Below are 25,249 nucleotides of genomic sequence, written 5' to 3'. Positions count from 1 at the left end.
CCTATTACATCTTTCCACTTTCTATAAGGCGTAGTTACTAAAGCTCCACATTTTTGGTATTTACCTTTTACCAGTGAACTCATTGGCAAATAAGACACAAAACGTCCCCCGGATTCCCCGGTTTCGGACCCCCCCCCCGAACGAAATTTCTGGCTACGCTACTGACCATTTAGTATTCAACAATCAGAATAATTTTTATTCATAAAGATATAAAGGTTTTAATACAGATTTTTGGGTGAAACCTAGTTAAAATACAGTTTGAACTTTGATTCTGTACCAATAGTAGTAACAGGTTGTGACACAAGTGGTACAAAGAAGTGTTTAGTTCTGTTTTATTTAGCCTCGTTTATAATAGTATAAAGTACATATTATTTTGAGTTAAATTATAAACTTTATTTATTTGAGTTTTATGAGAAAGTGAAATTTTTAGTTTGATTTTATTTTTTAACAAGAAGTTAAATTTAATGTAATTTATTTTATTTGAAAGAAGAAACCCTTTTCTTCAGAAAACCTTAGCATTTGAGTATTAAATCTAAATATTTTCAAACTAGGCTATATAAAGTCATTTTCGTGGAAACCGGTTTTAAATTTGAAGTTTATTAGTAAACAATTATTAAAGTTAATTGATTGAGTATTCTCCTGTCTATCTATCCTAACAAATATAAATAATTAATTATTAAAGTAGATAATTAATTGCAGTTGAACTATTCAAAAAAGTTATGTAAAGGGTTTTGTGAAACTTGTGGATCAACAATGGAAAAATCCAATTTGTAAATATGTAAGTCAACAAAAAATTACCATCACAGCTTTCATATTTCTGGTGATATGGCTATGGTGTCATCTTGGATGTCTAGTGATTAAGAAATGTGTTTTGTTGTTGTGGCCTTTGTCAACGGTTTTGATTTAACAAGGCTTATTTAATCTGTATTTTACCAAATTAATGTTATTTATTTAATCTCTATAAATAAGTAATCAAAACAAAATCACACAAATTTTGACTCTTTTACAGGTAAATAATTCATGAAAACAGGTGGTGTAATTTTGGGGGAATTCGGAAAAAAAAATTGGAGTATAGGGTTGAGTTAAGTTGAAGACTTGAAGGTATTATGGCGGTTTTCTATTGGCAAAACTGATTATTATGATACCCATATAATGTAAAGATGTTATGTTAGTTTAGTGTTAAAAGATGTAAGGATGTTGTGGGAGAATTCAAATGATAGATTGTGTTTAAATGGAATTCATAGTTTGAATTGTTTTTGTTTTAAAGTGAATTAAGGTGTTCAACAGTGTCACGTAAGTAGCCTGGAAGCGTTCCAATAGAGCCTGGTCAATACTAATAACAAGTAAGGTACTGTACTGTATTTGTTTTTACAGTTTTTTTAGGTTAGGCATAACAACTTCTATTTGTCAAAACAACCGGTTTTTGTTTCTAGAAGACTAATGATCAATACTAATGGTTTAAGCTCTCTGCTCTAGTGTTTTAATTGATGACTGAATTTATATTGGATATTATAAGATTAAAGGCCGAGGCGGCAAATCACGAATTTGACGCTATCAACGGATTCTGCTCACCCTGCTGAACAAAAAATATGGTAATTATCATATTAACGGCCGGAGCGGAAAAATACGAGTTTTGCGTTTTAAACTTATTGGAATCATCCTGTAGAACAAAAAATATATGGTTTGATGGGGTGGAAATGAGAAATAACAAAAGTTCTAGAACATAACAAATGGAACAATTGTTCACGCGCGCGGAGTAATATTTCCATGTTGTACATCCACGTCGAGCGTCACATGGCCTTTTGTGACCATGATTCAACCTCGTGATGACGTCATCGGATGCGTTGCCATGTTTGCAAACGTAAGTGAAAAATAATACTGAAATGAGCAGAATTTTGATTCAAATGAACATTGTTTTTCTTAAATTTTGAGCTACAAATTAATTAGTTGTTATTGAGTTGAGACGAGTGCCTCCGGCCAAGCACCAAAGGTGCTGCCGAAGCCCGCGCTGATGTCAAGGAAAGAAAAACATCCCTCGAGATAGTACCTATATAAGTAAAATATCAAATTCTAGAGGGGCTGATCAGAAATATAAATTGAATTGTAATGGAAAGGCAATTATGTACCGTGTAAAAAACTTAATAAATCATGAATACCCCTAATATGAATACATATATAAATGGACATTAATAGAGAACGCTTACCATTAGTGTGTTTCACAGAATGTACAGAAACTAAATAAATCTCGTTTCTGTCGAAACGTAACCTCTTAACATTCCCGAAAAAAACACTCCAACACACCAGTTCACTACGATTGGTCGAACTAGTGGATGGTTGATTCATGATCGTCACGCACTCACTCGATCCAAACTAAAGTACATGATATCTAGCGATGCACTGACTCCTGCCCCGGAGCGTTCAGATAACAGATACACTATCAGTTCCAACCGCAGATAATATTTACGACACACCAGTTCATTATTTCCTTTTTAATTGAACATGGAATTTTTAATAATGAGTGTATTTGTTCGTCGTGCGGTCGCGTGTTGTTCTTAAAACGGGAGACTTTGTTGTTTCGATGCGATAGGAAAATTAGAAAAAGTTCTAAAAAAAGTTTTAAATGTTGCAATTTTTAAAAATCCACTTTTTTGTTGCTGCTGCTCAGCTATATCCGCCAACACACTAATGGTAAGTGTTCTCTGTTAATATCCATCTATATATTTATATTAGATATTATATTTATAGTTTTTCATGATTTATTAAGTTTTATTCACTTTACATAATTGCCTTTGCATTACATTTCAATCTATATTTCTGATCAGCCCCTTTAGAATTTGATATTTTACTGATAGGTACTATCTCGAGGGATGTTTTGGTACTTTGGGATTATACCGACCACACTAGTATGAAGAACACAAAAATAGAAATTTATAGAAACAAACATGATAGAACGAAAAAAAAACAACTCTTCAATTACAAAATTACAAACTTACAAGCATTTCCAGGTATTGTGATCGTTATTGTTGTCGCTGTTATCTTATCTTTCTCGAGAATCCTGATTACGGCAGACCGCGCGGCATCACGTGATTTGCACGGTACATAATTGCCTTTCCATTACAATTCAATTTATATTTCTGATTAGCCCCTCTAGAATTTGATATTTTACTGATAGGTACTATCTCGAGGGATGTTTTTCTTTCGTTGACATCAGCGCGGGGCAGCACCGAAGGTGCTGCCAAAGCCCGCGCTGATGGCCGGTGGCACTCGCATTTTGGGTGGCGGAATGTGATCAAGAATAAAAACAAGTTTTTAGTGTTTTTTTAATAAAGAGTTTAGTTTGGTAAATGTTTGTTTTTGTTGAATTTTTGTGTTTGGAGAAATGTAGAGGTAAAACACGGAAGTACAACAAAGCGATGCACCAGCTGAACGGGCGGCGAGACTCTGCAATCACGTTATCTACTAGACGCTCGACTTTGACCTCTGTCTGAGGATGGGGAGGGGTTTGCGATAAGACAATTCCTGTTTTATATTGACGAAATATTGTTCTACGCTAATCTAGTAATCAGTAGAAACGAAATGTGAAATAACGATTCATGTCTGGGTGTGGTCGGTATAATCCCAAAGTACCGATGTTTTTCTTTCACTGACATCAGCGCAGGGCAGCACCGAAGCCGGCGCTGATGGCCGGAGGCACTCGTCCATGGGGTTGAATCATGGACAATCATGGTCACAAAAGGTCACGTGATGCCCGATGTGGATGTAGAACATGGAAATATTGCTCCGCGCTTGAAAAGTTGTTCCATTTTTTATGTTCTAGAACTTTGTTATTTCTCATTTCCACCCCGTCAAACCTTATGTATTGTTTTGTTCTGTAGGACGATTCCAATAAGTTAATAACACGAAACTCATAGTTTGCCGCTCTGGCCGTTAATGTGACAATTACCAATATTTACAGTGATGAAACAAATTATTATAAGCAAAATTAGGAAAACTGAAGACTACCATATTTGCTCCTCTCACAGTTACAGTTGTTTCTTTCCCACAAATTTCACATAATGGATTTTTCTGTACGAGTCCAACATGTTGAAGCCAGGTAAAACATCTTTCAATCTTTCAAAGCAATGTCGTGTAGTTTTCTGAAATTGACTACCATTTTTAATAATCAGATGTTACTTATGCAAAATTGTAATATTACCTTACCTTTATTATTTGAAAGTGTTTACAGCTGATGATATAGATTATTTAAGTTATTTGTTCAAAATATCAGTATCGATTGATTATATCGGTGGTTATGATTAAGTAATATCGTTTGCCAATTTATACATAAAAAACCGGGTCCGCTTATCGTACCCTACCCAACAATAGTAGTAAGGTGGTGGAGGGGTTAACAAACCACTTAACAGAAACACTCATCAACTGCAGTAACTCTCAAATCCCACAAACAAAACTAACAATATTTCATCAAAACGCAGACCGGCTTTCAAATAAAATAGATATCCTAAATGAACTTATTACAGAAATCACACCAGATGTAGTCATTATTACAGAGCATGGCCTAATGAAAGGCAATTTGGAAAACACCAAGCTTCAAGGCTACACATTAACTTCAAACTACTGTAGACAAAACCATATTAAAGGAGGTGTTGCTATATACGTAAACGAGAAGCTTGAAAAGGAAGCAACGTGTTTAGAAGTCTCACACTACAGCCTTGAACTAGTATGTGAACTAGCTGCTATTAAAATAACTATCTTGCAGAAGGACTACTATATTATTGGAATATACAGACCAGAGAACAGTTTTGAAATTGCAACAGAAATAATTGGAAATGTCCTGAATACAATTCCTGAATGGAATAGTACTGTGGTTGTTATGGGTGATATCAATGTAGACTGTTTAACACTCAACACAAAGCAACAGAAACTCGAACTACTAGCAGAGTACAACATAACAAGGACTGCTCTTCCACCAACAAGAATAACTCCCCACAGTGCTACATCTATAGACATGGTCTGCTCAAATATACCGAATGACAACCTCAAGGCAGAAGTTCTTCATGCACATATCTCTGACCACACAGGACAACTTTGTACCTTAAATATCACAAGACAAGAAAATGTAAGAACGATTATTCTACAAAGACACCTGAATGACAGAAACCTAAGACTTTTTAAAAACCTGATTGGGAGAGAAAACTGGGAGGATGTTCTACTGTCGGACAATGCAGATGCAGCTTATGACAACTTTATTGAAACAATTACCTACAACCTGAACAGAGCGTGCCCATACATCAAGACTAGAAAAAAGAACCAGAATAAAACCTGTATACCAGTGGACCCTGAATTAAAAATAAAGAAAGAAAGATTCATTAAAGCACAAGAAGCATACCTAAGAACAGGTGGAGCTGAACTAAAAACTGACGCAACCGTTAAGAAAAGAGACTATGACCTGCACATTAAACAATCTAGGAAACATCAAACTGACAACTTCATTAGGAACTCTGACAACAAGGCAAAAGCTATCTGGAAATCAATAAATCAAGAGAAGAACAACAGGACCAAAACAGCAGAACTCTCTAAATTGGAAATAAACGGTAATATAATAACAGAATCCGAAGCTATTGCAAACCAACTAAATACTTTTTTTGTAAATATAGCAAACAAAACACTGACCTCTCAGTCAAACAACCACAGAAGCACTGAGGTACTACTAGACCCCCAGATAACACCTGAGAACTTAGTACTCTGGCCAACAAATCCGTCAGAAGTAAGAAAAATCATCAAATCATTAAAGTCAAAGAACTCTGCTGGTCTGGATGACATATCCTCAAAAATATTAAAAATGTGTGAACTGGAAACGACAAAGCCACTAGTACATATAATAAACAAATCTCTCACTCAAGGCATTTTTCCCACAAAACTAAAACAAGCTAAAATATATCCTAAACACAAACAGGGAAGTAAAACAAAAGAAGAAAACTATAGACCAATATCGCTGCTCTCAACTTTTTCCAAGGTAATTGAAAAAATTGTGCTAGTCAGATTGCTGGACCACCTCATCAGAAACAGCCTACTACCAGAAGATCAACATGGTTTCATAAAAGGCCGCTCAACTACTGCCACAATAAACCTGGTTGAATATCTGATACAAGCAATAGAAGCTGGGGACACAGCAACAGCAGTGTTTCTTGACTTTAGTAAAGCTTTTGACAGCATAAGCCATGAAATGCTAATCAGAAAATTACAACAACTGGGAATAAAGGGAACATCACTGACGTGGTTTGCAAGCTACCTAAAACACAGAACCCAAGCTGTAGCAATCAGAACAACCTGTAATGGAACAACCCAAACAATAATTTCAAACCACCAAAGCGTACAAAGAGGAGTCCCGCAAGGATCGGTCTTAGGACCTATCCTGTATATTCTATTTGTCAGTGACTTCCCTTCCTTCTTAGACGAACTCTATAAAACACTGATGTATGCAGATGACACTGTGCTCTTGAACAGAAACTGTGAACCTGACCGTCTGGAAGCTGAGTCTTTTGATGTATTTAACAAAACAGAAAAATACTGTCATCAAAATGACCTTGTCCTCAACAGGAAGAAAAGCCAACAGATTATCTTTGGACGAAGAAAAGATGAAGTAGTCCCACTGCCAGAACTCTTGAGGGCTGAAGAGGCTAAGTACCTAGGTATAACCATTGACAACAAATTATCATGGACACCTCACGTAAACGAGCTATGTGGGAAGCTGAGCTCAGCTCTATACGTACTAAGAAGGTTGAAACAAATAAGTGGTGATGACACAGTCAGGACAGCCTACTTCGCACTCCTCGAAGCACACTTAAGATATGGGATAGTAGTATGGGGTGCCACCTCAAAATCAAACATGCAAAGAGTCTTAATTTTACAAAAGAAAGCAGTCCGTATACTGGCTGGACTCAATCGAAGAGACCACTGTCGCAGAGCTTTCAAGCAAAATAAAATACTAACTGTCATTTCTCTATACATAATAGAAACAGTAATGTATGCCATCAAGCAAGAACTTGAAAGAGGTTACAATGTGCACACTCACAACACAAGAACAGCCAGCCACTATACCCTACCACAACACAGATTGGCACTCTTTGAAAGGCAGCCAACTTATAGAGGGACCAAATTCTTGAACATCCTGCCCGAAAAAATAAAAAACACTAACTGTACCAAGGAGATGCGGAACTTGCTAGTCAAATGGCTCCTAGAAAGACCCTTCTACTCCATAGAAGAATTTGAGAACTGGAGAAGAGAACCCCTACAAGACAATGAGATCTACGCACCATGACTGGGACGGGACAACAAGCCCAACTTCAAGGAAGGAAGACACATATGAATATGACTCATGTACTTTTCTCTATGATAATGTACACAGTTTGTAATAAATAAAAATAAACCCCTCTTTCCATAATTAATCTTACTTTTATGTTTGTGGGTAAAAGGTGGGTGAAATTAGGTTAATGATCTATATTGCAAAATATGAGTTTTCATTATTAACACAAGTTTTCATTATAAAAGACACGGCTTTTTATATTGATTAGTATAATCATCAATACGTAACATTTAATATTAAATATGATACTATTAATCGTTATCAATGTGTCTATAGTCATAATAACAATCATGTTTGAAAATAAAATAACTATTTTATTATACACAGTGACAATATCATAAATAATAAAGGAACTATAACATATGTATTCATTAAAAATATAAAAAGTTAAAGTCGACATTTACGAGCACTCGCTTTATCTGAGCGAGAATTTAAGCACTATCTCGAGGGATGTTTTCTTCTTTTGTCAGATGTCTGGGCCACTGAAGCCTGCACTAATGTATTTCTGCCTGTATTTCTGATCGGTACTTACCCGACCTCAGATCACATTTGAGATCGTCTAACATTGTCTGATGTCAGAAAATTTGGATAATCTGGGACGTAATCTGAGGTTGGGAAAGTACTGATTGGAAATGTATGTGCGTGATTTGAAGGAACTTAAATGTTATTATATTATTATATATATTATATTGCCAACCTAGTACCGGTGTCCAACCAAAATAGGCCTAACTGTAATTTGTTCTACCTTAATATTCAAGGTTTGGAACACAAAATTGAAGACCTAGAAATTTTACTAAGCAATTATCAATTTGACGTGTTGTGTCTAAGTGAACATTGGTTAAGGCATCATGAAGTAAAGTTTTATATACCTGAAGACTTCACTCTGGGTAATTGTTTTTGTCGAGAGAATCGGATTAGAGGTGGTGTCATGATCATGCTGCACAATAAGATTGACTATGAACCTATCGATCTACACCAATTTTGTATTGAACTAAGTTTTGAAGCAACTGGTATCAAGTTATTAGGCTCAAGCACAATTATTGTGTCTCTTTATAGATCACCGTACGGAAATACAGACTTGTTTCTACAGAGTAGCTTTTATTGATGCTCACATACCTGGTACGGCTTAAATGCAAACTAATTCTATGTGGTGACTTCAACTCTGAGTTTGATATTTTAACAAAGAAAGTATCAGTTACTAGCTTTTTAAACCTGTTAAGACGGTTTAATCTTTACTGCATTAATAATAAGCCTACAAGAGGAAAGGCCTGCCTTGACAACATTACAACTAACTACCTACCTCATGAGTACAACATAAATGTTTTCAAGCCAGAAGTTTCTGACCATGATGCTCTGCACCTTTGCATTTTTTCTTTTTGGCACAGCAAAGGTAATTCTGCTCGTAAAGCTGTTGAACTGTCTCCCTGTGTCTTTCAGGGCAATCACTCCTCTGAAAATTCTTAACTTTAAAACCTTAATCTCTTCTGTGAATTGGGACTTTCTTTATTCCTATGTATCTGCTGAAGACTTAATTGAAATGTTTTTGTCACATATTTTAAATATATTTGAAACTTGTTTTCCACTCATACAAGGCAGTAAAAATAGTAGAGTTCAATCAAGTAAAGATAAGTCATGGTATACACCTCAGTTAGAAGTTATGAAGAACCGCATACTTGCTTACAGAAATATATCTGACCTAACTGGAAATAATGCCATTTTCAATCAGCTGCAATTAATGAAGAAACAATACAGATGTGCTTTAAGGGAAGCAAAGAAACATAGTAATGAGAACTTTATTGAAGGGTCAACGAATAAGTGCAAGGCTGCGTGGACTGTTATTAATAAAGCCCAGAAGAGGACTACTAGCTGTGGTAAAGCTCCTGACATCTCCCCTGATGACTTCAACAGCTTCTTCATCTCTTCGGTCGAAGAAATAAGTGCCAAAGTAAGTGCGTCCATGAATAGTTCTCTTGCCTATTTAGACAATGCCGGCAGCTTAGGCCTAAGTGCTCGCTTTGAGTTCTCTCCTGTGTCAACTGAAGATGTGCATGGGTTAATATTATCATTGAATAAATCCTCATCGAAAGATGTGTATGGCCTATCTAGTGATTTAATTAAAAATGTGAGTGAATTTATAGCTTATCCTCTGTCTTATTGTATAAATCGTTGTATAGAAGAAGGGGTATTTCCTGATTGTCTTAAAATCTCAAGAGTTGTACCTGTATATAAGAAAGGAGAGCACCATCTGCCAAATAGCTATAGGGCTATATATTGTATCCCTGTTATAGGAAAAATATTTGAGAAAGTACTAAAAAATCAGGTATGTAAATATTTCGAAACTAATAATATTTTCTGTAATGATCAATATGGTTTTCGAACTGGCAGATCTACTACTCAAGCTGTTGATACCTTAGTAGGCCATTTATTACTAACTTTGGAAGATGCTTGCGATGCTCAAGTCACGCTTTGTGACCTGACCAAAGCTTTTGATGTGGTAAGGCATGATATATTGTTGAAGAAATTAGAGTACTGTGGATTTCATGGTAAAGAACTAGCTATATTCAAATCATACTTAGAAAATCGTAGACAAATTGTACATATAGGTGATAAATCCTCTCATACTGCTTATGTAACAGCTGGCGTACCTCAGGGCTCTGTATTGGGGCCTGTACTTTTTTTGGTAATGATTAATGACCTAAGTAGTAATATTCCCTGTCACATTACTATGTATGCTGATGATACTACTTTGTTAAGTCGTAATAACTCAAATGACACAACACCCTTAGCTACATCTGTAAATAATTCATTGACACAGGCAATCTCCTGGTTTGATGCCAATGGTTTCTTTTAAATTCTGACAAAACCAAGCACTTGTATGTTACCCTTAAATCTGTAAATAATATTCCTGAGGGCTGTGATGCTTCTGTGGTCTTGCTCGGATTGCATATTGATTCTAGGCTAAGTTGGAATGTACATATTGATGTTGTTTGTAAAAAATTAAGCAGAGTAATATATTTATTAGTTAATTTAAGAAAACATGTCACTTTAACGTACCTGAAAATGGCATATTTTGCTTATTTTGAGAGCATTATTAGATATGGCCTTGTTATCTGGGGAAATGGAACTGGTATGGAAAAGGTTTTGATGTTATAGAAGAGAGCTCTGAGAATACTTACTTATTCTGAATCTCTAGCCCATTGTAAACCTCTTTTTGTTGAAACTGATATCCTTACAGTAATTAATTTGTACATATTTGAAGTTTTAGCTTTAGTAAAGAAAAATATTGTTTCGTATAGATCAAGAGGTGATATACACCAATATGAGACTACGAATGTGGATAAACTTGATCTGGTTCGATGTAGGCTTACCAAAACTGCGAGCTATCACTCTTCACTTGGCATTACACTTTTTAATAAGTTACCTGTGTCATTAAGGGGAATGCCATTTGCAAAATTTGTTACCAATTTAAGACGCTTGTTTCAAAAACCCATCTTATAATTTAAATGAGTACCTTTCATGTAATTTTAACATAGGTTAAATAGGCCTAAGTGATAACTGTATGTACTGTTCTGACAAAATCTATTACAATTTTGTAAATTGTTGAATGATGAATAAATGACTTTATGACTTTATTCCTATAGTAAATGTCTTGTTAATTGTACTTTATTGAAATTAGATTTTTCAGTTATTGTTTTATAAGTGACCCTAATTATTTTAAAGCAAAGAAACAAAACAAATAAAATTTGAGTTTATTCACATTGTTATTTAGTTTTAATTATTATATTATTAGCACTAAACATTTTGTTCAAACCTACGAATAAATGTTACTAAAGGGGTCAGACAAAATGACTTCTGGTATTTGGAGCTCTATGAAAAATTTAATTTGGAATCACTGGGGTATAGTTTTGTTTAGAGGATAACTTAATAACGTTAAAGTCATAATTTTGTTAGATCAATTGTTCGGTTTCAAGTGGTTAGGACTAATAATATTTACAGAACCTACGGATAGATGTACCTAATGGCTGTTTGTCAAGAGTCAAAAATGGGACCACAATTATACTTAATATTATGTGAATGTCACAAACCCCAATAATGGTAATACTAAGCTAATTGTATTTGGTGATGACACTATTGGATAAGACAAAAAAAACAAGAACAACCCTTGAAATAGCAATACAGACAGACATTAAAAGATTTGACGAATCGATTCAATTCAAATAGCCTTCATATAAACTGTGATTAAAAAGCTTACTAAACATTCACAGTATACAAAACATTTAGAACATTATGAATTGTCACTGAACATGCAGTACAGTACTTTAATTGACGAACAAACGACAAAGCTTTTGGGCATAACGTTAAATAACAATGTAAAATGGTACCCCCAACATGGACATATTACACAATAAACTAAATAAAGCCTAATTTGTTATTAGAAATGCATGAAGGTTGAGTCAAAACTGCATTAAACGTGTATCACGCTTACTTTATGAACTAGGTATGCAATGTAACTTCCAAGCTGTAAACAGTTTATAATTACTTTACATAATTAGGTTTGTTTTCAAGACCAATTACAATTTTTATAAAATGTTATTTTAAAAAAAAATGTAAAAATAGGTCCTAATTTTATATCCTATATGAGGTAGTAGATAGAGACAGAGTGGCCTCCATCTCGCTGACAATGCTTCTTTTAGGGAGGTAGGAAACAAGAACCGATTTTCATAACATGTAATTTTCACAGTAAGTAAAATGAAGTCTGTTCTCTTTAATAATGTAGTTTTTTTAGGTGCCTGGTAAGAAAATCTCTTCCAAAAATAGCCTCTGGATAATACAAAAGTACAAACTTTAGTTGATAGTTGCAAAAGAACTTATACAAGCAATGTGTGTGTGTGTGTGTGCACGCGTGCGTGCGTGTGTGTGTGTGTGTGTGTGTTCAGTTTGAATTGGCTATAAATTATGGCAATCATGTGTTCACTGTTATTCCCACAATGATACTATCTATTATGCAGAAATTTATAACAAACGTGAAATACCTAAGAACTCTAAAAGTTTATTTTTACTATGATGAATAAATATTGAAGTATATCCATTCTTATTTCAAAACTTTGACGGGCGCGATCTTGAAATCTATAAGAGATACCGAAAGAAGTGAAAGAATGATAAAAGTTGTTAATAATGACCTAATATTCAAAATTGCCTAACACATCAAAGCATACTTGACAATAGAAAAATTGTAATTATAAAACGAAAAATTTATCTGAGACCCAGCACCAAAGTCATGAGAAGATAAATGAACTACCACTATATATTACAAGAGCACAGCTGCAACATGTTGATGCACACACCTTGATAGATTAGAGAAGACTGAAATTCCATCGATTACAACCTGGGTAATCGAGCAGCTTGTAAAAGGAAAATCACAAAAACTAAATGGGTCGGCCCGTAGGTGGTGGAGAAATGGGTACGCCTTACTTTTATATTCCTATTGTTTGTTTTAGATCACAAAGTTATTGTGTGGGTCCAAATTTTATTGGTTGCTTAATTTTACTTTTTATTATTATTATAAGCCAAAGTAATCTGACTTAGTGGTTGATGTGCTAATTTTACAAATGGCCTTGTCATTTTCATTTGAAGAAAATACTTTTAACTAGGTTGGCTTTACTCCACTTCATGTAGCTATTTTAAAACAATTAAAGCTGATAACATTTGTTTCCACTATCTCTTTTCTTGTATTGTGTTTGTATTCTGTGACTCTCACAAATAGTGGTCTTTTTGTCTTTTCTATCTATAATAGAGAGTACACAAAGGGGTTATAGATAGCTTTTATATAGCTTAGTAACTGATAGTATTTAAACACTTATTCAGATTGTTTCAACCTTTCTTTTTTATGTTGCATGTGAAGATAACTACATGAAACTATGTCCAATTGGAGCGGTTTCTCACATCAAAACTACCTGGGAGTTTACCGACAATCATTATCTAATCTGTTTGACTTTGAACATAATGATAAAAGACAAGGTTTCCCTAATGAGAGCCTTAGAGAAACTCAGAAGCGTTATGGAGAAAGCACACTTGTAGAACCTTCAAAGCATTATGGAGAGAGCATACTTGGAGAGCCTCCAAACCGTTATGGAGAGAGCACACATGGAGAGCCTCCAAAGCGTTATGGAGAGAGCATACTTGGAGAACCTCCAAAGCGTTATGGAGAGAGAATACTTGGCGAGCCTTCAAAGCATTATAGAGAGAGCATACTTGGAGAGCCTCCAAAGCGTTATAGAGAAAGCATTCTTGGAGAGCCTCCAAAGCGTTATGGAGAGAGCATACTTGGAGAGCCTCCAAAGCGTTATAAAGAGAGCTTACTTGAGGAGCCTCCAATGCTTTATAGAGGGAGTGGACTTAGGGACTCTCAAAAGCTTTTTGATAGAAGACCAAATCAACAAAGAATAAGACCTAATCAAGGTAGATTTGATTCAGAACCTCATAGAAATGAAAGATATTCATCTCAAGAATCTCAAAGACATGTTCAGGGATCTCTCACAAAGTTGTTTGATATTCCATCTGATAATTGTCAACAAAAAAATCCTGTGAATATTTTCGATCAAGAAAGTTCAAGTGTTTCGCAAAGATCAGACTTTAGAAACGAAAAGCCAAGAGAGTATAGCAAGCCACAATATGATGATATAACTAATTATCAAGAATCTCATACATCACGTGATACTGAATTTCTTCCAAACAGATTTGAGCCATTACAGAGGCGATCTTTTGGTAGTAGTTGTATTATGCAATATAGAGGAATGGAAAGTTCAAACCAAACTAGAGGTCAGTCAACATATCATAATTGGAGGAACCAAGGTCTTATTCAAAGTAGAAATAGTTCACAACCAAGAAGTAACTTCATACAGTCTAAAAAGAGTAATACAATGAACTCATTTTATGGATCACAACCAAATACTATAAGGGAATTTAATTTCAATGATAAATATCAGCAAGGAAAACAAACTTTTAAAGTGGAAAATTTAAACAAGAAACCACATGAATTAAGTGTTCAAATTAAAGATAATCAACTGGAGGAGCAAAATGTTAAAATAGAAGATTCTCTTATAGAACATAATGGTGTGGAAGACGAAGTGGAATGGGAAGAAGAAGCAGGAGACAGTGATGAAGAATATGAAATGGATGCTTGTGAGACAAGTATTCCCTTTACACTAGACTCGGCTTTGATAAAAAAATACACAGAATATCCTCCAGAACCTGAAGAGTTGGGAAAAATATTTGAAGGGCTGGTTATTTACTTCTTTTATAAAAAGAAAGGCGTCAAAGAGAAAAATCCATTTGTTATAATTTGTGAGTCCTTTAGAAGATCAAATAAATTTGGTAGTGTGCGAGTTGAGGATGGATACCAAAAGGAAGATAAAACTGTGAAGTAAGTATATTTTTTAACTTGTATAAGTATATAGTGCTTCAGTTAAATACAAAAGTTTCAAGGAAAATAAATTATTTATAAAATTTATTTGAAATTATCATCAGACACACATAACTGAAATAAAAGTGATTTATTCCAGTTATATGTGGGTCTGATGTTTTCATTGAAAATGAAATGCCCCACAGAAATAAAATTGAATTATTATTAAGGGTGTGTTTTAAATTGAGTAATCAAATCCAATAAGAAAGACGCTGGTACAATGTATTTTCAAGTAGTTTCTTTTGTTAAGTATGAAAATCTATATTCTTAAATACAATACAATACAAATGATCTTTATTGACATAAACATGGAGTTCAGTCATGGCGTCAAGAGTTTTTAAACTTGAGTTGCGTGGTCATCAGTGAGAAGGTCTTCCTATCTGCAGGCATTCTTCAACAGAGTAGAACTCCTTGTCCAACAGCCAGTCAAGAAGAGCTTCTTTAAAGTTCCTGTTGCTTTTTTGTTCTTTCAGCGTTGGTGGAAGGATGTTGAAGAGTCTAGCCCCGATATAGGGACGGTTTTTTTTCATAGGCAGTCAGGTGATGTGCTGGGAGTCTGTAGTTAGCTCTGTTCCTAGTGTTATAAGGATGTGTATCCAAGAATTGGACGAGTCCTTTGTTAACTGCATAGATTACCTCACCGATGTACAGGTTGGCAACTGTCTGCAGTTTCAATCTCTTAAACACCCCTCTACAAGAGTCCCGAAAAACCCAATTCAGCCATTATTCTTATTGCCTTTTTTTTGAAGAAGCAGTACCCTGTGTAGATTTCGCAGAGATGAAAACCCCCATACAGTCAGCCCATAGCGCATTTGGGACTCAAATAGTGCAAAGTAAGCTGTTCTTGAGGTTTCTGTGTTGCTGATTTGTTTGAGTCGCTTAATTACATATAGGGCAGTGCTAAGTTTTTTGCACAGTTGGTCTGCGTGGGGTTTCCAATTGAGGTCACTGTCTAGGGTTATCCCAAGGTATTTAGCCTCTTTATATGTTGAGGACATTGGGTAGCTCGAGGGCACTCCTTCTTTGTGGGCCAAAGAAAAGCTGCTGTGTCTTCTCTTCGTTCAGAACAAGGTCATTTTCCTGACTATACTGTTTGGCTATACGGGCAGCAATGTAGGCTTTAATTTCCAGCTCTTTAACATCTTGTGCGACACAATGAGGGCAGGTGTCGTCAGCGTAGAGGAATATTTTCACAGTTGTCCTGTAGCGTGGATACGATGTCATTAGTGTATAAAATAAATAGTACAGGGCCAAGCACAGATCCCTGTGGGGACTCCTCTTGTTATCTGTGCTTGTGTGGATCTAAATTTTTGACACCTATTGTTGACTACTTGAGTTATTTAGTCATTTGTGTTCTTCCACTGAGGTAGCTCTGGAACCACTGATGTGCTACTCCTCTTATTCCTAGAGCTTTCAATTTGTCTAGGAGATGTTTGTGGCTCAGGCTGTCAAAAGCTTTACTAAAGTCAAGTAAGATACCAGTTGTTGTGGCCCCTTCTTCAGATGCATCAATGATAGTTTCCACTAAATCAATTTATGGCTGTATTGGTGGACTTGCCTCTCCTAAAGCGCCATGTTGGCGGTTGGTTAGAAGACTGTTGTTTTCTAGATGATTGAGCAACCTACTGAGTACTATTTTTTCAAAAATTTTTGGATAGGGTACATATGAGAGATATAGGTCTGTATTTGCTGGCCAGAGAGGTGGGTCCTTTCTTGTACTTTGGATAACTAAAGAGTGTTTTAAGCTGAGAGGGAAAAATGCCTTGTTGGAAAGATTTGTTTATTACGTCAATTATCGGGTTATCACTTCAGTTTTGCAGTGTTTCAGGATCGTTGATGAGACCTCATCTATCCCAGAAGATGGTTTTGATTTTAAAAATGATATTGTTTTGTCTATCTCCATTCTATTTGTTGGTCTAAAGCCCTCTTCAAGAGACACAAACTCACTCTCATGGATTGTGGGGGGTATTTTCAAAGGTGCTTGTTGGGAGTTTTGATAGAACTTGTTCTGCAGCATTAGCAAAGAAGTGATTCATGTGTTCAGCTATTTTTTGGGGGTCTGTTATTGTTGAGCCTTCTATGTCTATAAAATAGATTTTATATAATTTTTTTGAGATTTATTGCTGTAGCGGTTATTGTTTATTATTTGCCAGACTGCTCTGGTTTGGTTCTCTGCATTGGCAATGTAGTGGATTGCAGTTTCCTTTTTAAGGTTCTTCAGTAGGAGATCATATTCCTTTTTTCCTGTCGTTGGCTTGTTTTTTTAAAAACTTATTGATAATAACTGCAGGTAGACTATTAACCCTAGAACTGGCTGTTCAAATTCCCTGTAGTATCAGAACATTTATGGGAGATTTTTACTCCTCCAGAAAAGTATAATATGTAAGTATTATAAACCAATGTATATTTTATTTCACAGAAAAATTTAGAATTTAATAGTGTAAAGACATGTAATTTTGGTGTGATTAATGTTGGAATGTTTTGAAGAATAATAGGCTTTCAGATATTTTTATTGTTATATTTTTTGTAAACAATACATTTTTGTAACATACAACGATGGTAGAAGTTCGAAGTACTATTTAAATTTTTTATTTATAATATAATGTGTCATTTTTTTTATACAATATAAAGTCGTTTGACAGATATTTGGTCTTCAGATCATATGTAAGTTTGGTTACTTAAATGAATATGTACATATTCATATATATATACATATAATATAATACACATATAAATATAAATAAAGGAGGATGTTTGTATATATGGCTTTGATAGACTCAAACTATTTGACCGATCATTATAAAAATTTGTATGTATATGTAATTTTCCATTGATGTAACTCACCAAAAAAATAAGATATTAATATTAAAAAAAGAAATACTATCTTATAAATAACAGTGTGTCACAAAATGTGTTGGTAAGCGCGAATCTTGAGAACAGCTTGACCAATTCGGCTAATTCTTGTGAAATATTAATTTAAATCTAAGGAAGGTTTATATGAAGAGAAAGATTGGAAAAGTTACCTGGAATATTTTAAAATGCAGAAACAATTATAATATTTATGTTTTATAATTCAGATATAAATAAAGCTGTTGAATTCGCCACCAGGCGGTGCTGCAATGTATCGGCTTCCGCCTTGTTGTCATGAAATTTTGTACATACATGTATTTTTCCACGGAGAAAATGAATATTAGAATTTATTTTTTAAACTTTAATGAAATATGCTATGCTTAATATTTAGTTTAGTTATTACTAAATTAAGCTTTAGCCTGGTGAAGCAAGCTGGGTTCACTAGTTTCAATATGTTTTTTCAATGCTTCTCTGTGTTCCACAAGGGTACCTCAAAAATTAAACAATCATGCTGCTCCTGACAGGGTACACGATAGTCTGAGGTATTTAGTTAACCGTGGGATCACATTTAACAAACTACGAAGACAGGCATACTATAGAAAAGCAATAAAACTGCATAGTATGTATAGGTACCCTATTGGGTGCACAACGTGTTTTACGAGAGCCCATTGTGTATCTGATCAGGTACATGACAGCTGTTGTGTAAGATCGCGTGTACCCGATGGATACACATCGTTGTGAATATGGTAATGCAGTCATAATTATCTAATGGTAAAAATCCTAAAACCAGGTACATGGAATCTCCTGTACACGGATTATGTAGTTCTATTAAAATAATACAAGTACTACAGGAAGACTTCAAAAATAGAGAGAGCCCTTGGAATAAAATTATTTGCATATTCAAAGTCAAAGAATGTCTTATTTTACCAAGTGAAGTTAGGACTATTAAGGCCTCTCCAATGCAATCTGGGGACCAACGGCTTAAAGGTGACTTCTGAACCACCACCAATGGCCGGGCAGACGGGCCACTTGCAAATACAGGATCGTATTAATGGGACAAAGACTGATTTTGTATTCTGTAACTTCAATTTCAATGCTTCACTTAATTCAGGCATCACGCTTAATAACACAGATCTCGCTAGGGTTAAAACTTCCAAGTACCTAAGATCTATCCAAGGATGGCTCTACAAAAGCAGACATAACACAGAGGACGACATCTGAATGGTGAAGTGGTGTACTCTCACAGAGGCACTGTGTGATGCTGAAATGCTAATAAGTATTGAATGCAAGATGTACAAAACGGCAGTAAGAATAGCACTAATTTACAGCACCAAAGAATGGCCAGGGGGAGTAACACTTGAGGAGAGCAGACATTTTTCATTAACCCTATAGTTGAACATGAATAAATTATAGAATCTTTGTTCACCTGTATTTACAAGTTTTGTAATTGTAAAATATGAGAAAATTAAAATACGGAATAATAGTAAACAGTTTTAAAAAAAAATAAAACTAACTTAGTCATTATACGAGGGGTATTAGAAAAGTAAGGTTCCCTATGCCGCCAAGACAGAATGCGATATGTTGGGAGAAATCTGGCAACACTGTCTTACTCATCAGCTGTCCCTCTCTCTACCCATACCATTCGCGCCTCGCTACGTCCAACAGTGCCGGCCTAGCTGCCTTCGAAGATGGAGTTCCCTATCGTTGTTACCGCCAGATGCAAAATTTGTGCTGTGATACGATTTTTAAATGCAAAACAGATTTCACCTATTGCAATTCATCGTCAGTGAATCGAGGTTTATGGGAAAACATTAAGACACATTAAGAAAACTGAGACTCGCGGTTCAGAACCGCCGTAGAGGAAGCTTGTCCAGTGGTGTGAGACTTCTCCATGACAATGCTCGACCTCATGTCTCACGTCAAACTCAAGAACTGTTGACAAATTTTGGCTGGACTATTGTGCCCCATCCCTCCAACAGCCCAGACCTAGCCCCAAGTGATTATCACTTATTCCCAAAATTAAAGGAACATGGGTGGCCAACGCTTCAGTACCGATGATGATGAAGTCAAGGAAGAGTTTAGTCAATTCCTCAAAGGATTGGCGGCAGAATTCTACAACATGGGGATAGAAATTTTTAAGCATCGTCTACAAAAGTGTTTGGACAGAAACGGTGATTATGTGGAAAAATAGCTTAACTTTTAAGTTTTAAATTGATGTATAACACTAAGTAGAAATATAGAGCTGCCTATTTAAAAAAATCATGGGAACCTTATTTTTCTAAAACCCCTCGTAGATTTCATAGCATCAAATCCTATTTTAGCATTTCTCTTGATAGGCTAGACCAGGGGTGCCCAACCTTTTTTACCCAAGGGCCACATTGTAAAGCCTTTATGGCCAAGTGGGCCAACAACCCAGGGAATTTGGAACCCCAAACAAAACGTATTGCCCAGGGTTTGTTCCAGAAATCTTGTGCAAAATATGAGTTTTAAGGTTATTTGGCCCTTGTTTCCTGATTATTGTAATTTCTTCTTATTTATTAGTTGTTAGGTAAAGGTTTATAATATATTATGTTTTTAGGTTCTTTTAGTAGAAATAAATATAAACCCAGACTTTTGGATGTTTGCTCTAATTCTGAGGGAACAATAAAAAAGTCACCAATAAATTGAATACATTGATTTTAATTAATCCTACTAGGATACTAGGACATACAAATTACGTGGCGAGTGGTGACCTTGAGTTGGGTAGGGGTTACGTCGCTGCAACCGCGCGCTGTGCCGTGCTTTACGCGCGCTCTATTCGCCAGCCGGCAGCCACCACCGTAGTCAGTGAAATCTGTCTGCAACTACTTTACTTATTTCAACACTCATACTCCACCAAATGAATAAGGCTCGTTCTACGTGAAATCGGCTGGACTGCTTGGTTCTCAAAATTTTTATTTATTTAATATTTCAAATGCTTGTAAACAAATTTGGTTGTTTTGGCAACAAGGCGGGCCATATAAAACTGACTCGCGAGCCGGATTCGGCCCGCGGGCAGTAGGTTGGGCAGCCCTGGGCTAGACCACAGGAGACTTTTCTTTTATCAATGGCATGCTCAGTTAGCCGGCCTTGTCCACCAATTCTTTTTCCATCAGAGAGAATTTTCTGTGGGTTTTCAAATTCTAACACAACCAAAAACATTCTGTATCATTTGATAGCACAGATAATATTGATCAGCCAATATTCAGTGTCACCATAATAAACAGTTCAACACAAACCTGTTCTTTTTAAGTTTGCTATTAATGATGGAAGATTTGAAGGAATAATGGGATTTCAGACATTTGCTATTGTTATTTTTATTATACATTTTGTAACATATAACAGTGGCAAATGTCTGAAATCCCATTATCCCTATAACTTGCGTACTGTATGAAATAGGTAATGAACACTACTTGCACAAAAAGTCCAATCTGGCAACTGCGGTGTTCGTGACAGTAAACGCTGATATTGTGTTATATATAATTTTAAAGACGAAATCTCAAGTTATCTAAAACTATAACAAACGAAAACATAAAAATTCAATTTCTAAGTGATCTGCTCCCCTTAGATAAAGCACATAATAAATAAGAAAAAGCTGTAACCATAACTGACGAAATATCAGAATTAAGGCTCAGACCCATAACAAAAAGGCCTGACAATTAAGTGGGGGAAAAGTGCCTTTCTATGGTTATAATTGAGGGAAAGGGGAAGATCTCAAACCAATTACAAATGTCAAAAAAGTATAAAATACTTAGGCCTGAACACTGAGGATATGGGGCAGTGAATTATTGGTGCTGCATAATAAGGAAAGCCAACACTGTTTAACAGGATAAGACAAGGATAAAAAAGAAGTATATTTTTATCATATACGTTTTAAAAATGATTTTTTTTTATTTAAAGCCAACTTGCATATTTATTTTTTTAATGTATTGTACCGTTATTATAGTACATATATTAATTGACTTTGGAGCTAATATTCTACAAATCAGAACAACTTTTCGGAAATATTTAATTTATTCCGATTTAAAGTTCACCCAAAAATTTAACAAAGTTTACAAGTTTTGATTTGATTTTCTTCAAAAAACTTCTCACAATCGATCAAATCTAATTAAGAGTCTGATCAAAATAAAAATGAAACTAAAACTTATACTTCTCCAAAATGGTTTAAATTAACAAAATAAAATAAAAGTTCTCTTCTCAAAATATTTAAAATCAAAATAACACAAAAATTGATATTAACTTTACGATCAAAATCTAATTTACAATACTTCAAAATTGAATTAATTCTCAGACTCTGTAATATGGGAAACTTTAGAAATTTAATCACAACTGTATAAAATAAAAGATATTAACTAAACGCTGGTAAGGGACTTACTACTTTGAAGACTTTGGAGGCTGAAAGGAAACTAATACGCACTTAAACAAAATTAAAACTTGATTTAAATTACACCCGGTAAAAATTTACTCTAGATCCCAAAGTAAAGGATTAGAGGAAGAACTACTGCTTCTCAACTGGACGTCTGTACGCTGTCGTCGACACTCCAAGACTGCCTTCTCTCTCTCAAGCCAACTGGCTCGGGAACGTATCACCGTAGACATCTCGATCAGCTGATTTACCGGTCTAACCAACAAACAATGTCCACGCACCGCGTCTAGTTAACAAAAGAGCCTACTTCCTACCGCGATTCAGCATAATAATTATAACTATGGTACATATTTTCTGTACCCCGAAGCTGAAATCACGGTAGGAACCTAAACCATTAAAACACACATCCCAGACTAAATAAAATAATTTCCCTCCACATTCACACTTTTAAATAACAATCTTTTGTACTTATCACTACGTGGAGGCCGTGGTCTGTAGTCCAAAGGATGATGTGGTAGGGTAGTCCGATGTCCAGTATGGGTCCAGATGTAGCCATCGCGGAGGGATGTGATAGGCGAGGAGTCGAGGTGCAGCTTCCCCAATGACCAGGCGGCCGGTGAAATGAGGCGGCCTCGTTGATCTTGTGGTTGGCTGGCTCTGATTCACTAATAGAACTGCTACCTGCTCCTTCCATCTAATAACAATTTCAGCCCGCGAGGCATTTAGCTCTTGGAGGATATTCCTTTTTACAAAATATTCCCTCCGTATAATTGTATGGCTGTTAGTCTTTCACGGTGTTCTTAATTGTACGCCTGCGCCAGTGTCATGAATGTAAACCATTACCAGATGTTGTTAATTACAATACAATCAATTTACAGGGACAATGTAAATTTATATATATTTTTATATATATATCAATTATACTTATACTTTATACTATTACTTATATATCAACTACGGTACAGTATGATATATAAAAATCAATCAGACAGATCTGTAAAACAAAATAAAACAACAAATACAACTTTTCAAATTGTTAGCCAAGGAGTGCCCCCTTAACAAAAATTTAAAGACAGAAAATGACATGATGTATACTTATAATTTATTTAACCAGGATTTCATATGTATCTTAGTAAACTTGTACTTTTAGAGGTTTTATATCATATTATAACTATATTCAATACTTTCAATAATACTACACAATTATTTAGGCCTTAATTAGTTTAGTTAGTTCTTGTGAGTGAATAATATAGAGAGAATGGTTTGATGTTAAAGAAAATATAAATGGGGTAGGAAAATGTATAAACTTATGATTAAAAAAATGTTGTGTAAATGTAAACAGATCTAATATGTGAATAAAAACTAGAACTTTAAATGTAAGGTTCTATCTCAAAACATTTTAATATGATACATTTTGCTAGCACTGTAGTAGTAAGATTTTATAGGTTGAAACTTTGTAATACATGAAGTTACTATTGTGGTTTTTCCTGTGAAGGTTTTGCACGATACGATTGAATGGGATGATGTTAGTCCGAGCGGCAGGACTGTCTGGCAACTTAAAGGAGCCAAGGGTACGAGCTGGTGTAGACTTGATCAACAGGCTTGCCATGACGTGCTACACGCTTAAGGTATTCCACATTGTAAATTTGGTTTAGACTTGGAAACAAGTCATTATCATAGATATAAACATAATTTTCCAGTGGTTTGTAAAACCTGAACATGGCCCATAGAAGACTAAATCTGAAGCGATTGGATATCCCAAACTACTGTATTTAACTGGTAAAGGTACTCTTTCAAAAGCACGGCAAACAAAACTATGGTTCGGATCATAAGTCAGCGATAAAGTAGGGCCGGCAAGAACTCTTCTAAAATAAAATACTCATTTGCCCTCCCCTCCCCCTCTACAAACTTCATTACTCGCTCTCCAACATTTTTTAAACCACCCAAACACTTGTGTTTGTGATCAACAGTTATCACTGTACACTTGTAACATTACACTAGTAGATCTCTCATGTTTGATAAGAAATTTAATGTTCACACGCTGTTCTTCCTAGATACTCAACATTTTTCTGACGCAGAGACAAAGGGTTAACTGCTTACGACGTACGATATTCAGCCTTATTGCATTCGTTCTGTGGCTCCACCAATACTAATCTAGTTATTTTCCAGCCACACCTCGTATTACTATACTGTGAATGAAAACCCATGAATATGTATTGTTTATTTTCAGATGAAGGATGATTATTATTCCATCGAGGCCATGAGACGTCATTTAAAAATGAAAGAATCTCCTGGGCTTTTCAAGTAAGCAAAAATGTACTTTTCTACTGTTTTAACCACAAACTAACCAGTAGAGCAAAAATAACGGTAGTTAAATATAGCTTGTTTGTATATGTTTAGACATATAAAGTAAATAATTTACTAATAATAACTTCTTGTATTTATGTAAATGAAAATAAAAACTGTACCAGTTTTTGGCACTTTTCAACAATTTGGCAATTTGTTGTTGAATATTGAAAATTCATAAAAAAGAAACTTGCAATTCCATATAGATGAAATTTATGTATAAGATAGGCACTAGTGTACTGTTTTTAATTATGTAATTCTAGAATAATATAAAAAAATTTGAATGTTAAGTTTAGCTCTAGTTTACCTTCCCCTTAATACAGCATCTGAAATCTGATGCTGCCATAGACATGACTCCTAAATCTGGAGTCTTGTTCTTAGAAAGAGAAAAAGAAAAAGTAAGCGACAAAGAAGCTCAAAATGATCTATTTGCATTGCTTTAACATCAGAGACACCTAGACTATAAAATGTAGTATAATCTAGGTGAATAGGTACTCTTATTGTCTCATCAGGTGCACAGTTGAATGCATTATGATGTTTTAGACTCAATTCCAAAGTACAGCAGATCAATTAAGTTTTATACACATAACCTAGAAAAGGTTAATTCATTGTCAATGTTTACCTTCTTTGTAGTGTAATATATGAAATCTGACGCTGTCATAGACTTAACTCCTGTAATCTGGAGTCACGTTCACACGAAGATTCCCAAAAACAGTAGGCAGAAGTAGGGAAACACGTGTGTACGAGGTGTGTTCAAAAAGTATCGCGAATTTTGTGTATTTTCAAAAATTATTTATTTTTTCGTGAATATCTATTTTGTCTCCTTCAAAATAATCCCCCTGGG

The 25,249-nt window shown here is 35.0% G+C and overlaps 1 protein-coding gene across 5 annotated transcripts in view; it reads left to right on the top strand.

Annotated features, from left to right (window-relative positions):
- The first annotated feature begins 1,126 nt into the window (after positions 1 to 1,126).
- The window catches only part of LOC124366176, a 39,649-nt gene continuing 15,526 nt past the window's right edge, over positions 1,127 to 25,249 (top strand). The window contains exons 1-4 of one of the 5 annotated variants that reach the window (XM_046822530.1): positions 1,127 to 1,293; positions 13,266 to 14,786; positions 23,555 to 23,687; positions 24,290 to 24,363. In XM_046822530.1, the coding sequence (XP_046678486.1) occupies positions 13,282 to 14,786; positions 23,555 to 23,687; positions 24,290 to 24,363 (1,712 nt within the window). In that variant the 5' untranslated portion in view covers positions 1,127 to 1,293; positions 13,266 to 13,281. Of the gene's footprint in view, positions 1,349 to 7,957; positions 9,309 to 13,265; positions 14,787 to 23,554; positions 23,688 to 24,289; positions 24,364 to 25,249 lie in introns of those variants that run through there. The other 4 variants (XM_046822532.1, XM_046822531.1, XM_046822533.1 and 1 more) reach the window with 4 other exon arrangements.

The sequence above is a fragment of the Homalodisca vitripennis genome, chromosome 7 (genome assembly GCF_021130785.1).
Source record: "Homalodisca vitripennis isolate AUS2020 chromosome 7, UT_GWSS_2.1, whole genome shotgun sequence".
Classification (NCBI taxonomy): Eukaryota; Metazoa; Arthropoda; class Insecta; order Hemiptera; family Cicadellidae; genus Homalodisca; species Homalodisca vitripennis.
This window is presented reverse-complemented; position numbering and strand designations above follow the sequence as displayed.